Source organism: Lampris incognitus, chromosome 16 (genome assembly GCF_029633865.1).
Source record: "Lampris incognitus isolate fLamInc1 chromosome 16, fLamInc1.hap2, whole genome shotgun sequence".
NCBI classification, from domain to species: domain Eukaryota; kingdom Metazoa; phylum Chordata; class Actinopteri; order Lampriformes; family Lampridae; genus Lampris; species Lampris incognitus.
The window spans coordinates 42,097,563-42,114,053 of NC_079226.1; the positions used below are offsets into that span (position 1 = coordinate 42,097,563).

Below are 16,491 nucleotides of genomic sequence, written 5' to 3' on the forward strand. Positions count from 1 at the left end.
ACATACGCTACAGTAGTGTGAAGTGGTCCAGAACGATATCAACAATTATTGCACCATGTAAGCACATTCACGACAACCATGGCAAAATGTATGGAGCAGTGGAAGCTCACGTTTGTTTATTCCCATGCATATACATACAATATACAGTGGAATGAGGGGATGTTTCTCTTGGCCCTTGGTGCAAACAAGCAACACAACACTACACAGTGCAACTTGACATGGCATAAGTAATATATGTGTAGTGCAATAGACACAATAGGTGCAAAACGAACAAAAGCTGCATCTAGTGCAACGTCACAGCCTATACATACACACCCACCCAACCCCCAGGGACCCTGGCCTTGGTGTTGCCAGGGTCCCTGGTGTCCCTGGTGTTGCAGAGTTGGCTCATTAGGGACTCGGTACACATTTGCCTCATGGCGAGGGGGTTAAGCTGAATATAAACATGCATTTACTGCACATGTCTCTTAATCCAAAAGGGTTGTTTGTCCCTCCACAAAATAACCAACCTCACGAAACTCCCCAGCTAGGTTTCCCCCTTCTATCAAAGCCTCGCTTCCGCGATCGCAGCAGCGTCCGAGAATATATCCTGACGTCACTTCCTTGACAGCCGCGCTACAACCGGATGTTGTGGGTCCGTCCTTAAAATCAAACTCTACCGAAAGCGTTTTCCAAGCGTAATATATAATTTCTCCAAATTCGTCGCGTCACTTAAGACGTCTTACAGCAGCTATGGCGGTCAGCGGCAATCAGTGTACAATACGATGTAACTCGCGTTTAGAAGCCTGCTAATTAAAGAAGACGCAAGTTAGCGTGCTAAAGCTAACTTGGCTAACTGACCCCGGCGGCGCGGCGCGGCGCGGCGATGCAGCGGAGCAACGCGGCGGTCAGAGTGAAGGACGTGATCGGAGCTCTGTGCAGCCTGCTGACGGCCACCGGCCTGAGCTCCGTACCCACGCCGGAGGCGTTTAGACGGGCAAAATTCAACAGGGGACCCGACGTGGTACGTTCGTCGCCTCAAAGCTTCCTACACCTCTGTGACTGGCGAGGTTCAAGGGTGGCACCTGCACCACTCTCGCCTATGAGCCCGTATGAAATGCTGATAGGTATCAACTATATCCCCATAACTGCTGAAACGCAAAAAGTCCACGCTTGAAAAGTGGGCTCATTGAAAGACCCGTTATTGCACAAGTGGAACTCTTTCCAAATGGCCCCATGAAGCTGAATCGGTTCATCTGGACGCGACGTTTATTGGGAGAAATGTTTCGTTGCTCATCTAGGTGACCTCTCCAGTCTGGAGGAGTCACCTCAGGAACACGCATACTAGCAAGCACATCTCAACTAACACATATATAAGAGATGAACTGATTCAGCTTCATGGAATTTCCTTACCTGGATTATTGGGCGTACAGCTTTCCTAATTGGTCATTTAAATTAGGTGGCAAAGTGAGCTGTTGACTCTGTATGTTGCTGTATTTTCAGGAGGACCAGTTTTGGAAGTTGCTTGCCAGCATCCTCAAGACAACTAAGGTTGTTTCATCTGATGCTTTCCAACAGCTAAAAGAAGGTTTGCAACATCTCTAGGTTCAGGACTCTTAATGCAATTCCGCCCTGGTTTGGCCGGCCGGTGGTTGCTTGCCTGCCTTCATGAGTTAACTAGTCTCAGCTCTCACATTTGATACTGTGCCTGTGTGGCAAATGAGATGTAGGAAGTGTCTGACTTGTATTATCATCATGAGAGGAAATAGCTTCTAGAAAATAGTTATGAGGATTGTTTTGATTGGTCAGTGTGGATAGAGGTTAAAAACCGTTTATTTCTTGTTCATATATATGGATTTAGATACCCATGTGGTGTGTTACCCTTGGGACATTCCAGCTAAAATCTATCCATTACATTTGACAATAAGCACACAATCCAAGAAAGAATTAACAAATCACAAATGTAAGTGAACAGAAATATGCAAGAAATACGCATCAGCACATCAGATGTTTATACCCTGCTGGACTTTTGGTAGTCCAGCAGGGTATGAACTGTCAAATAATAGGAAGGAAGAAAGCTGATTTTCACTGCCTTTTTTAATTTTCTTTCATGGGTACGTTTGCTGCATGCTCCAAATTCATTGTTTAGTGCCTGCATGGAGATCTAAGGCATTTTCGTAAGTCCTTATCTGAATTCATCTGGAATATTTCATTAGTTGCCTGATCAGCGAAATTGAAAAGCAGACTTTACAAACTTTCTTTCTTTTTTCTTTCTCTCTTTAACTTTCTCTGTCCCTAGCATCTGATCACAGGACATTGGTGGCTACAGGCCTCTGGCAGACCGGCTACCAGGCTGAATGGATCTACGGGAGAGGAGAGGAGAGCAGATCAGAGGAGTCAGTTGTCTACAGCAGAGACCTCCTCCTAGCCCTGGGCTGGCTGCTGGGTACTGGAATACTGGAGGAACTGCTAGCACACCGAGCAAAGCAACTGGACATCACAATATTGAAATCTACACTGGTAGGTCTCATGACCATCATCTACACTAGTATGATTACAGTTACAATGGGTACATTTTATTTCCTAAGGAGTGAGGGACTTATTGTTTATTACTTAAAGCTTCAATCTGCAACTTTTCTCCATTAATAACTTATTTTGTCCAGTTGCGATGTTATGATGACGTGGCGATTCTGTTGGACAGTGTTCTGATATAGGTTGATGTAGTGGGCAGTGAGAATATAACCAGTTACAACTGATTTTCATGAACTGCAAACATGGTGTAGCAGCCATTGTTGCCTGTGTACTGTCATTTCAGCAGTTAACAGCCCCACCCTTGTAAAAATCTCATCCTTGGGCCAAAGGTAATGCAGGCAGTCTAATTTGGCGATATGGCCAAATTCTGTTATCATGCTATGTGTTATTTTATGTCACAGTAACGATATATATCACAATATAGTAATTATCCCCGCCAGGTGAGTAGCCTGAAGGGGATTATGTGTTTGGTCACACGTGTGTGTTTGTGTGTGTATTTATCCACGGCTAATCTTGCATACTACTGGACCCATCAACCTACATTATTTTTTGTGCAGTTATGAATATATGATGAAGAACCTCTCGTGGTTGCGGTGATTCAAAACTTTTGAAAAACGTTTGTTCTCGCCAGCACTGCTCCCTCTCTTCATTCGCTCTCTAGCTTGCTCGACCAATGCTGTTCTCTGTCGCTGCCCGATCCAAGTCCACCTTGCGCATGCGTGACTCATCTACGGTTGACTAGGATAGGGCAGCGACACGATCAAAAGTTATTAAAAGAAGGTTGGTCCCATCTGCCTCGACAAGAACATGAGAAATTAAATCGCTTCGGTTTAAAAAATGCATTTTATAGTTGCTACAAACCTAGCCAGAAGAGGGGAGTGGCTATCCTTATCACAAATGCAGTCCAATTTGAATGCCATAAAGAAGTCAAAGAAGTTAGCCCTGATACCATTAGATTCAGCAGAAAACACTGAACATTTTTGATGTATAATGGTATGTTTGTTTCAGCTTGTGGGCTTGATTACAGAAGTAAAGAGCCATTTGCTAGCAGATCTTGTTCTACAAGCACTTAATTAATGAGTGTCTTCGTTCCCACATTTTTATAGTATATTGTGACAACCATGAATGACTAGACTCGCTAGCCCTTGGCTAATGGGTTGGATCCTTTAGTCGACTGTTTATCTAGTCGCCCGTGGTGTGGGAGATCTGGGTTCAAGTCCCAGCTGCGATGGTTCCCGGCTGGCAATTTGCTACATTGGTGTCCGAAGTGGGATGGTGAGACCGAGGCCATTGGAAGTGCATGCGCCCAGAGGTGTGAGAGAGCTGATATGCTGAAGTGCCGGGACGTGCTTCCTGAAGGGGGGGGGGTAGTGTAACGACCATGAATGACTAGACTCGCTAGCCCTTGGCTAACGGGTCGGACCCTTTAGTCGACTGGTTAGCGCAGTCGCCTGTGGTGCAGGAGACCTGGGTTCACGTCACAGCTGTGGTGGTTCCCGGCTGCCCCCTGAATTCACTACAGTATTATTCAGCGTTTTCTGCCGAATCCAATGATGCCAGAGTTGAAGCAATTGTACCTCTACTTTTCCCTTGACAAGTTTCATAAGGGGAGCTCCGCCATGTCAAAAGCAGGCTTTTCCAGCAGAAACTTGTTTTAAATGGCTCTTTATTTCTGTGTTCAATCCCACAACTTCAAACAAAGGTATAGTACATGCTATGCATCAAAAATATTCCGCGTTTTCTGCTGAATCGAGTGGCATCAAAGCCATCTGACTTTTACTTCTGACGCTACGACCCTTGGAGTGGCAGGGACACACGTCCTATGAGAGGTTAAGTACCTTGGCACGACGCTGCTGTAGACAGGGTGGAGGTAATGGTATTAGCTATGAATGATGTTTGATCAAGGCTATAATACCTGCATTTAAAAGCATTATAATTAGGCAGAGAAGCGACAGCTCTCTTGAGATGAAAGCAGAGGAAGGAAATGAGGGCTCAGGCGGCCTCTAACAAATCAGTTGTGTCATTGCATCTGAGGGATTTTGCACCCAGTTTAGTTGGATTTGCGTATCATTTATTACTAATAGGCAGTGTACGTGGTGAGGAATCAAAAGATTTAACCACCGTTAATCAATCCAAGTCTCCATGCCAACTGTACGATGGACATCAGTCAGTGAATGTGGAGATGGATACAGTTGAGAGACCACTGGCCCCAGTGTTGATGATCCTGATGTCATCATGCCCAAATGAGCAACACAAGTGAATGCAGACACTCAAGGGCAGCGAGTATCGGTGTCTAAAATGCATTTGAATGAATGGTCAGCTCTGATAAGAGTCAGCGTGACTTCTTTTGTCAACATCCAAAACCATGCCCCCATGCACAAATAGTAGCAGCAGTAAAAGGGATGTTACAACAGAGACCGGAAGAAAAAAAAAGGTCTTTCTCTGTAGGGACCCTTCCCATAATGTTGTCAGACACTTATAATAACAATCTGAGCCTGTCAGTGGCAAAATAAGCATGTTTAAGCGACGCACTTTGACGGGCGCCATTACCTCCAAGGAATACATTGTAGTCCATTACGCGGCTGAAGCATCTCTGCTCAATACTGGACCAATTCCAAAAAAATGTTGTCCCTATTAGTCATTTAGGCACCAAGTGAAGGGAAAATTGAGCCCAGGTTTAAGAATACTGGAATTACCCTTTAACATTACAATGCAAAACCTTCCGCCTCGCTCTCTGCTTCCTCGTATCACTCCGCATCGCTCTTGAGTCCCTTAACACTCATGCAGCTCTCGCCATCTTGAAAATGCCTCCCTGATGTTGACCCTCGTCTGATATCTTTTTGTTTAGTGCTTTTTTTTTTGTCTTTGTCTTCTCCAAGGTCTTCCTTCTTTTAGCTTGTTTTGTACTTTATGCTGTTGTAGGCAAAGGAGGTATTGGAAAATTAGCACAAGTTGCCATAGCTCGACACAGTTTTTGCCTGTGTGCTGCCACGTCAAACTAAGACACATAGACCCCAGATGACCCTTGTTTGTAGAGTCACTGTGATTGGCTAGTTACGTACTAGCTAACTCTGATTGGTTGTTTGATTCAGACCTGGAACCAAATACAAAGGGCTGGGTGCTCACAGACACATTTTTCTCAAGGAACCCTTCAATCAAATGTTGTTAGTGACATGCAATGGTCCAAATTAGTTTTTTTTTCAACCAAAATTAAATAATAATGCCTACTGCAGCTTTAAGGGAGAAAAGTTGCAGATTTCAGCTTTCAATATAACTTTCCCTCCACCTACTAATAAATATTATCTAATTACTACCGAATAAAAAATAGACAAATAAATAGAAATCCATGTTAACACCACGGGAAGACATAATTATCATTAAGCAAGCATCACTAAGCAATAACTGGTGCACTGGTAGGTTAACTATGTTTACCTAAACTAGTAGGTTTACGATGGAAACTAGCCTACTAGCTAACTCGGGTACATTTACATTTGTTTCGAATGTTGATTAATGTACATTGTCCCTTCCCAAATAAACTAAACTAAACTGAATCGTTGTGGTGAAAAAGGAGCTGAGCTGGAAGGCAACGCTCTCAATTTACCAGTCAATCTTCAGTCCAACCCTCACCTATGGTCATGAGCTTTGGGTGGTGACTGAAAGGGGGAGATTGCAGATACCAGTGGCTGAAATGAGTTTCCTCCGTAGGGTGTCTGGGCTAAGCCTTAGAGATAGGGTGAGGAGCTTGGACATCCGGAGGGAGCCTGGAGTAGAGCCGCTGCTCCTTTGTGTCGAAAGGAGCCAGTTGGGGTGGTTCGGGCATCTGATTAGGATGCCTCCTGGGCGCCTTTCTTTGGAGGTTTTCCGGGCACGGCCAACTGGAAGGAGACCCCGGGGTAGACCCAGAACTCGCTGGAGGAACTACATGTCCAATCTGGCCTGGGAACGCCTTGGGATCCCCCAGGAGGAGCTGGAGGGCGTTGCTGGGGAGAGAGATGGCTGGAATGCCCTACTTAGCTTGCTGCCACCACAACCCTACCCTGGAGAAACGGCTGAAGATGAATGAATGAATAAACTGCAGTAACTGTAGGCCTGTGTAATAATATCTTATTGCTATTTTGCACCAGTAAACCACCGCACCACTTATTTAAATTCCTACATTCTGTAATGTTTTGCAGGACTTAGACCTAGGGGTAAAGTACATTTACCTCCTGTGGAAGACAAATGTAGATAATATTTGAGGATGCTCACTGACTACTGATTGCCTCTAAAGTCGTCTATCTTTGTGATCCTGGTTGGTCTTTTAGGTGTGTCCTCAGGTTATACATGGCACACAGTTTGACCCTGCCTCCCTGAGGAGACTCCAGTGGCTGATTGGCTGTCTGAGGTTCCAGAGGCGGAGCCTGTTGGCCATGCAGGAAGAGAGAGCCAGGCTACTACATGCGGTGAGGAAATATTTGGTCAAATTTTCTCAGCCATAAAGGTCATTGACTGGAAAGTTTGGCAGTCTTGTCAGGTTGATGGGCTCAATGACAAGAGCATAGACTTCTGGAGACTTGTTGACTGAGTTGGCTGTAGTATGATACATTTAAACATGTTTTTTCAGATGTGAACTGGTCATCTTATCTTTTGGCTGCTCCTGTCAGGGGTCACAACAGCGGATCATCCTTTTCCATTTCTTCCTGTCCTCTGTCAAGCAACCGACTGCATGTCCTCCCTCACCACATTCATGTACCTCTTCTGTGGCCTTCTTCTTTTTCTCTTGCCATGCAGCTCCATATTCAGCATCCCTCCATCCATTATCCAAACCACTTATCCTGCTCTCAGGGGATGCCGGAGCCTATCCCAGCAGTCCTTCTCCCAATATACCCAGCATCTCTCCTCCACACATGTCCAAACCATCTCAGTCTTGCCTCTTTTGCTTTGTCTCCAAACCGTCCAACCTTAGCTGTCCCTCTAATATACTCATTCCTAATCCTGACCATCTTCATCACCCCCAACGAAAATCTTAGCAGCTTCAACTCTGCCACCTCCAGCTCCGCCTCCTGTCTTTTCATCAGTGCCACTGTCTCCAAACCGTATAACATAGCTGGTCTCACTACCATCTTGTAAACCTTTGCTTTCACTCTTGCTGGTACCCTTCTGTCACAAATCACTCCTGACACTCTTCTCCACCCACTCCACCCTGCCTGCACTCTCTTCTTCACCTCTCTTCTGCACTCCCTGTTACTTTGGACAGCTGACCCCAAGTATTTAAAGTCATCCACCTACGCAACATCTACTCCTTGTATCCTCACCATTCCGCTGTCCTCCCTCTCATTCATGCATATGTATTCCGTCTTGCTCCTGCTGACTTTCATTCTTCTCATCAGTGCATACCTCCACCTCTCCAGGCTCTCCTCAACCTGCACCCTACTCTGTCACTGCAGATCACAATGTCATCCATGAACATCAGAGTCCATGGACAAGAAAGGGCTCAGAGCCGATCCTTGATGTAATCCCGCCTCCACCTTGAACCCATCCATCACTCCTACTGCACATCTCACCATTGTCACACTGACCTCACACACACATATCCCACATCACTCTTCCTCATACAATACCACACGTCCTCTCTCGGCATCCTGTCGTATGCGTTCTCTAAATCCACAAAGACACAATGTAACTCCTTCTGACCTCCTCTATACTTCTCCATCAACATTCTCAAAGCAAACATTGCATCTGTGGTGCTCTTTCGTAGCATGAAACCATACTGCTGCTCGCTGATCGTCACCTCTCCTCTTAACCTAGCTTCTATTACTCTTTCCCATGTCTTCATGCTGTGGCTGATCAACTTTATACCTCTGTAGTTGTTACAGTTCTGCACATCACCCTTATTCCTGAAAATCGGTACCAGTATGCTTCTTCTCCACTCCTCAGGCATCCTCTCACTTTCCAAGATTGTGTTAAACAATCTAGTTAAAAACCCCACTGCCATCTCTCCTAAACACCTCCATGCCTCCACAGGTATGTCATCAGGACCAACTGCCTTTCCACTCTTCATCCTCTTCATAGCTGGCCTCAACTTCCTCCTTGCTAATCCACTGAACTTCCTGATTCACTATTCCCCCATCATCCAACTGTGAACTGATCATGATCTTATAAAATGTATCTTGATTATGAAAGAGAAAGAATAGGTCAAACTGATCACACATGGGGCGTGGTCACATTTTGAAGCTAATGATGTAGTTGTACAAAGGTCCTAACTTGACAAAAGCAGTGAGCCAGATTTAGTGTCCGCTATATCAACAATTCTATATATATACTCAAATAAAGTTATGACTATGATTGTTTTTTTTCTTATCCAGGTAATGCACAGATGACAGTTAACATGTCAACATCTTTTATTGTGTTGTTAATTCTCAATGCTCTACAGGGTAATAGGGTTAAGGAAAACTATCATTATTGAAATACCTCTTCTTTTTAAACCTTTTTAGGAATATATGATAAGTAAAAAGGGGAAAAAGCATGAAAAAATGTAGTCATTCCGAAGGGATTGTGAATTGTGCAAAACGTATGTACCATTGTAGACCATATAGAGACTTAAATAAGAAATAATTTTTAAAAAAAACATTGGGTCTGAAATTGTTGTCCTTCATGGTAATGTATTTGAGATAAAACATCTTTGTTGGGATGAGTTTGACCTTCCTGTACAGTTATCTGTATGAGATGATGATGAGTGAAAAATGTTGAGATACATTTAAGACTAACCAAAATGTATTTTCTTCCCAGGTCTTGTCTGCCAGCTCCCTCCCTTCAGTCTCCTCTTCTAATCATAGCTCTTCAGCACTGAGGCAGGTAAATAAATTGTGTGTTTGGCTGTTTAAGTGTCTGTGTGCGCATGCTACTCAACACAAAAAATGGAGGTGATGTGGTTTGGAAACAAGTCAGTGATCCCTGGAATCTCATTCTAAAATGGATTTCCATACTAAAAATAGGTGATAGCTGATTTTGGGCACCACTTTTGTTTTGAAATTGAAATAGATGTCCATTTGTTAAATTCTTAATGGAGATTGTATGGATCATAGAGTCCTTTTAAATCACGTCAATTTTATTTGAACAACTCCTTAAAAAAAACCAAAAACCTTTAACAGGGAGAAAGAATACATAGAAACCCCTGGGAGAGCAACAGAGGAGGGATCGCTCTCCCAAGAGGGACGACGTGCAATGGATGTTGTGTTTACACAATTTTACGGAATACAACATTGAAAGAGGATAGCAGAATTATAATGGAATTATAAGATATCTGAAGACTATGATGAGGAGGATGTAAAGCAGTGTTCAGATACCGCTAGAATAGCCTAGGACCTGAGCCACATGGCCATATAGACCTGACAGGAGCACAAGACTAAACTTGCACACAAGGGAGACTCACATCACACCATTCACACACACAGAAGAAGACGTCATTCAGAGAAAGAAAAGACGTGAGAGAAGAGAACAGTTTGCAATAGTGTATACTCTATAATCTCAGGCAGAAACTGACCCAGCAACTAATTGTAGGCTAAGGCAAAAAGACGAGTTTTAAGTTTTGATGTAAAGGACTCAACAGACTGATTGTCTGATGGCAGCAGGCAGGTTATTCCACAAGAATGGGGCCCGATAGGAAAAGGCCCTTCTACCAGGTGACTTCTTTTAACTTTGGGTACACACGGGTGCCCTGTATTTTGAGAGCAAAGAGCTCGAGATGAAATATACAGTTTAAAGAGATCAGACAGGTATGATGGGGCAAGCCCATTTAGGATTTCATAAGTCAGCAGAAGCACCTTGAAGTCTGATGTAACATGGATAACATGGATAGGAAACCAATGAAGGGAGGCAAGAACTGGTGTAATGTGGTGTAAAATGAAAAAAAGCAGTCTTAATTTCTTTAACGTGCTTATCAACTGAAAGGCAGGATGGTATCAAACGTAACAACAAGCGTTCTGGCTGCCACACTTTGTGAAATCCCAGAGTTGTCAATTGTTACTTGATCAAATTAGTGTCTGTGTCTAGCAGAGCCGATGACCACAATATCAGTTTATCTGAATTTAAAAGCACGGAATTTAGTGACATCCAATTTTTCACAGCAGCCAAGTAGGCCTCTAAATTTGTCATTTGAGTTCGGTCATCAGGATGTGTAGGCACATACAGTTGAGTATCATCCGCATAGCATGGAAATTTATTCCATGACTCTGTGTAATTTGGCCAAGAGGTGAAATATAAAGAGCAAAAAGTAGAGGGTCAAGAACCGAGCCCCGAGGTATGCCATATTTAACGTCAGAGAATTTCCATATAATTCAATTCAATTCAATTTAATTTTATTGTCATTAAAAACAATGTGCAGGCACATGTTAAAAATGAAATGAGGGCTGTGGCTTCACCAAACAGTGCAAGACAGACACAGACAAACACAGCGAACACAGTATAAGATATACACACATGAAGACCAAAAGCTAAAAATAAGTTAAAAGAGAGCTGGAGTACAAAATATTTAAAAATATCTACAGACATTCAGTGGGTAGCCAGGTTCAGGTGGGCAACAGCTTGTGGAAAGAAGCTGTTTTTGAGCCTGGTAGTGCGGGCTCTGAGGCTCCTTTAGCGCCTCCCAGAGTGCAGGGGGGAGAACAGTCCATGGTTGGGGTGGGGGGGATCTCTGCTGATGCTCAGACCCCTTCGAAGGCAGCGTTTGTGGTAAATGTCTTTTATGGCTGGGAGCTGGGTACTGGTGATATGCTGGGCTGCCTTGACGATCCGCTGCAGAGCTTTCTGGTCTACTGAGGTGCAGTTGCCGTACCACACTGAGATGCAGATGGTCAGGATGCTCTCTATGGTGCAGTGGTAGAAGTTGGTGAGAATTTGTGTTCTATATGTTATATATATATAATTTGTGTTATAATGTTATTATAGCAGACACAATGTGTTTTTCCAGATTAGTAGGACCTAAATTGGGCCTAAGTTGGACCAAAATTTATCCCAGAAGGACTGAATTGCCCTTCTGGGATAAATAAAGTTGGCTGAATCTGAATCTGAATCTGAATAAGCCAAGAGCGAGCTAAGCCAGAGATAACAAAATTACAATTTATTCTGTCTAATAGAATACAGTGATCGATGGTGTCAAAGACTGCACTGAGGTCCAGTGCACAGAAGTGGAATCAGAGCCCATAGCCAGTAGAAGATCATTCACCACTCTGGTCAGAGCAGTTTCAGTGGCGTGACAGGCCCTGAAAGCCAATTGAAAAGGTTCATGTAGACAGTTTTCTTCTATATGGGTCGAAAGTTGTTGATACACAACTCTCTCTAGTACTTCAGGAAAGAATGGAAGATTGAAGACTGGTTGATAGTTATTAAGAGACCCTGGATCAAGGTGTGGTTTCATAAGTAGAGGTTTGACCACAGCTGTCTTAAGACTGCTGGGAACAGTGCCAGTAGTAATGATAAATTAACATTGTCCAGCATTGTAGGTCCAAGGAAAGGCCAGAGGTCTTTAAAAGGTTTTGTTGCAAAAGGGTCAAGTAGGCAAGCAGTTGGTTTAGAAGCTGACATGAGGTTAGTCAAAGTATCAAGAGAGGGACTGTCAGTGCCTCATTGTATAGATATGAATTTAGTAAGACAGGATCTGCTGGAGTAGACGGAGTTGAAAAACTAATTTTGTTTATGATCTCATCATCCTTATTGCAGAAAAAATCTAGAAACTCATGGGCCGTGAATGGTGAGCAGCTAATAGACGGCTGCTTTTTAGTAAGTTTAGATACAGAGTCAAAGAGAAATCTGGGATTATGGTTATTAATACAGATTAAGTGAGAGAGATATGCTGCTTTCGCAGCAGATAAAGCACTTATGCCACGGTAGGTAAAAAACTTCCAATTCTGATTTTCACCATCTATGTTCCAGTCTCCTGCAGGCCCACTTCAGAGAACTTGTCTTATTAAACCAGGGTGTAGGACTCTTTAGTCGCCTAGCTCTGGTAGTGAGAGATGCAACAGAATCGAGGAGACTATAGAGAGCCACATTTAAGTCACTAGTGAAATTTTCAACAGAGTCAGTCTCTACAGTGAAAGGAGCCAAGACTTCAGGCGGCTGCTGGCCAAATGCAGCTACAGTGAATGGACCAATTATATTTGTAAGACCAATTATAAGAGTGGCAATTACATCTGTGCCGACATTAACATGACCGACCAATAATGCTTCAAATTTGATGAGAAAATGATGTGACACAGCAGATATGGTTGGCACAACAGTCAGATCAGAAACAGCTATCCCTTTAGATAAAACCAAATCAAGGGTGTTACTGCTGCAATGAGTCGACTCTTGAACTTGCTGAGTGAATCCAAAAGTATCAACTAGTGCCAGAAAGGCTTTACTTAGAGGATCAGCAGCCTTATTCAGATGAATATTGAAATCACCAAGAATTAAAATTTCATCGAAATCACCCAGAATTAGAATTTCATCAGTATGAGTAACAAGACCTGAGAATCTCACGAAGGCGGAAACCGCAAACGGCTGGCATCTGTCTCTTATAGCTGTACCATTCTTGGCTCCATTATACATGATAACTTATTTTTGGGTGTTTGTGCGTGTGCGTCCTTGTGTGTCCGTGTGTGTGGTGTGTTTTATATGATTCTACAGTGACCCCAGCCTGACCCACCAGCGACTGAATAAGAATGTAAACAATGATATGACTCTTGGACTTCACAGTCTGACCGATAGATATTGCGATATCAGAAAGATATTACCTCTATATTATCATCTCAACAGTAGAGTAGGTGTGCAGTGATTGATGAGAGTACCTCATGGAGAATCCGACATAAGATGAGGCCTTGTAGTGGAACACCATTCATTCAGGTTGGGAAGCTTGGGCTTCCTACGCACTCTCTGCGTGAGTATGGTAGAGAATTTAGCTAAACAACATGTATCTTTGCATTTAATTTTTAGGACTGTGAGCATATGCAGCATCTATGTGACCTTCTGAAGGCCTATGTGAACTGGAAAAATGTGGAGAAGCTCTTCTGGACCTGGATGGTGAGCTAGACAGCACAAAAGCCTTATAATGATAATAGAGCACAACACCATATTGGACAACACAGTACAATCAACCACAATACTTTTGGAACAAAACAAAATGGAATACAACACTGTGCAACACTATGTAATGCAACCAATACTGTTGTACATAATAGATTGGTACAGGATGCAACTGAATATGATGAAACACATACACTCAAGGCACAGCTTTATCCACTGTAACTGTGCCTAAGCCTCATACTTGCCAACAAGACAGGCTACTCGGAGCTTATTGAAGAAGAACATTCATACTGAGATGTCCACAACTTTCACATTGTCAGCTGTCAAAGATATGTGGTTGTGGGTCTGTAGGACAGTGTGGTGGACTGCCATCTGACAGCCCGAAAAGAGGTTCAACCCGCCGCTGTGGCATCCCTGAGACATGTACCCAACAAGAACAGACCTGTTTGTCTCCATGGAAATCGAGGGTTAGAGAAGTTGGACAACATGCTGTTAAAATTGCCCACATCAGAGGTACTCTCTACGCGAAGTACACATGCACAAACATATCCCTGAAGAAGTTCTGAAAATAGTACCACAGGGCTGAGATTTTTCAGTAACTGTTAGAAGTTTTAATTGTTGTGGGCACTGACAGACTCTCAAACTCATATCTCCATGAAACACACCAATAATGTTTCTATCTAAAATGTTGCCCTGACAGTTAATTTCCTTTTCCAGAGTGGGAAAGCCAAAGAAGAAGAGAGGAAGGGCAGAGCCGAAAATGATGGTGAAGTGAGAAAAGAAAGAGGGGAGGAGTTACACTGCACATTCGAGACCCTCTCTCCCCTACCCTCTTTCCTCCTCCCCTCCCTCCCTTTGCTCCCCCAGGCCTACCGGGTCAAGTTGGAGGGTGAGAGGTCATCAAGAAGCGTCAGTCACCCAGCAGTGAGGCATTGTGATGGGGCAAGACCTACAGGAGAGCTCAAGGCATCACAAGTCTCACAGCTGCTTCTGCAGACTGTGGCTAGGCTACAAGAGGGGAGGAGCAGGAGCAAACTGGCAAATAGCACAGAACTACAGGAGATGATTGGCACACTGGACAAGCTAGTGTTGATACCGCCCTTAACAAACCAGAATTAAATTCAGCTGGAGATATATACACATGTACTCTGGGTGTCAGGGTCAACTCTTGCTCACAAGCTTTTGACTTTAACGGTCCGTCATAGCTCACAATACAGATCTCTTTGCCATAATTTTATTATTGGTGTAAAACAGATTTACAGGCGTCTGGGTGGTGCATGGCGGTCTATTCCGTTGCTTACCAGCACAGTGATCCGGGTTCGAATCCCCATGTTACCTCCGGCTTGGTCAGACGTCCCTACAGACATAATTGGCCGTGCCTGCGGGTGGGAAGCCAGATGTGAGTATGTGTCCTGGTCGCTGCACTAGCGCCTCCTCTGGTCGGTCGGGGCGCCTGTTCAGGGGGGAGGGGGAACTGGGGGGAATAGCGTGATCCTCCCACGTGCTACATCCCCCTGGCGAAACTCCTCCGTGTCAGGTGAAAAGAAGCGGCTGGCAACTCCACATGTATCGGAGGAGACGTGGTAGTCTGCAGCAGTGAGGGCTGGCCAGTAGAGGGCGCCGGGGCGCTGAAAGTCTACTTAAACCTGTTAGATATAATTTAGTTGTATAATGCAAATAATTATGAAATAAAAGTGTTGTCAGTCTGTGAGCGCCTGTCAGCAGCATTAAATATTGGTTCAAATGGTATTTGGTTGGTTTCTGTCTGAATACATATACTTCCTGGGTGAATACATATACTTCCTGGGTGAGGGGCGCCGCCCAAACCATACCTTATGTAAGCCCTCAAACTTGTGGCGAGCAGGTGACCTGAGGCTGCTGTCTGATTGGTTCCTTCAGATTTTCACTCCCAGATTGACACTCCCACTTTTATTGGCAGCAAATTGGTATTGTTTTAATGTTTTTTTGATCTATTGTGATTGGACAGTTCTCGTGGCTGTCAATCATGTTCACACCCACCACGACGCCTCGTCTCGACTGTCAGTCATCCACCGTCTACCTACTACAACTACTACTTTTGGCTGCTCCCGTTAGGGGGCGCCACAGCGGATCATCCGTTTCCATTTCTTCCTGTCTTCTGCATCTTCCTCTGTCACACCAGCCACCTGCATGTCCTCCCTCACCACATCCATAAACCTCCTCTCTGGCCTTCCTCCTCTCCTCTTTCCTGGCAGCTCCATATTCAGCATCCTTCTCCCAATATACCCAGCATCTCTCCTCCACACATGTCCAAATCCATCTCCATCTTGCCTCTCTTGCTTTGTCTCCAAACCGTCCAACTTGAGCTGTCCCTCTAATATACTCATTCCTAATCCTGTCCTTCTTCATCACTCCCAGTGAAAATCTTATCATCTTCACCTCTGCCTCCTCCAGCTCCACCTCCTGTCTTTTCATCAGTGCCACTATCTCCAAACCATATAACATAGCTGGTCTCACTACCATCTTGTAAACCTTCCCTTTAACTCTTGCTGGTACCCTTCTGTTACAAATCACTCCTGACACTCTTCTCCACCCTACCTGCACTCTCTTCTTCACCTCTCTTCTGCACTCCCCGTTACTTTGGACAGTTGACCCCAAGTATTTAAGCTCATATGCCTTCGTCACCTCTACTCCTTGCATCCTGACCATTCCACTGCCCTCCCTCTCATTCACACATAGGTATTCTGTCTTGCTCCTACTGACTTCCATTCCTCTTCTCTCCAGCGCATACCTCCACCTCTCCAGGCTCTCCTCCACCTGCACCCTACTCTCACTACAGATCACAATGTCATCTGTGAACATCATCATCCATGGAGACTCCTGCCTGATCTTGTCCGTCAACCTGTCCATCACCATTGCAAACAAGAAAGGGCTCAGAGCCGATCCTTGATGTAAACCCAC

General features: G+C 44.2%; 1 protein-coding gene across 1 annotated transcript; it reads left to right on the forward strand.

Moving 5' to 3' along the window:
- Positions 1 to 628: 628 nt before the first annotated feature.
- On the forward strand, positions 629 to 15,293 carry tedc1 (tubulin epsilon and delta complex 1). Its single transcript, XM_056296371.1, has 8 exons — positions 629 to 1,003; positions 1,483 to 1,567; positions 2,279 to 2,499; positions 6,816 to 6,953; positions 9,280 to 9,345; positions 13,462 to 13,548; positions 13,903 to 14,064; positions 14,269 to 15,293. The coding sequence occupies exons 1-8, from the start codon at positions 866 to 868 to the stop codon at positions 14,668 to 14,670; spliced, it is 1,299 nt and encodes a 432-aa protein (XP_056152346.1). The 5' UTR covers positions 629 to 865; the 3' UTR covers positions 14,671 to 15,293.
- The last annotated feature ends 1,198 nt before the right edge of the window (positions 15,294 to 16,491 follow it).

Excerpts from the sequence above, each read along its gene's own strand:
- tedc1 (XM_056296371.1), top strand. The coding sequence starts at position 866 with ATGCAGCGGAGCAACGCGGCGGTCAGAGTGAAGGACGTGATCGGAGCT. Across the intron at positions 6,954-9,279 it reads GAGCCAGGCTACTACATGCG|GTCTTGTCTGCCAGCTCCCT; the intron begins GTGAGGAAATAT and ends TTTTCTTCCCAG. Across the intron at positions 14,065-14,268 it reads TAAAATTGCCCACATCAGAG|AGTGGGAAAGCCAAAGAAGA; the intron begins GTACTCTCTACG and ends TTCCTTTTCCAG.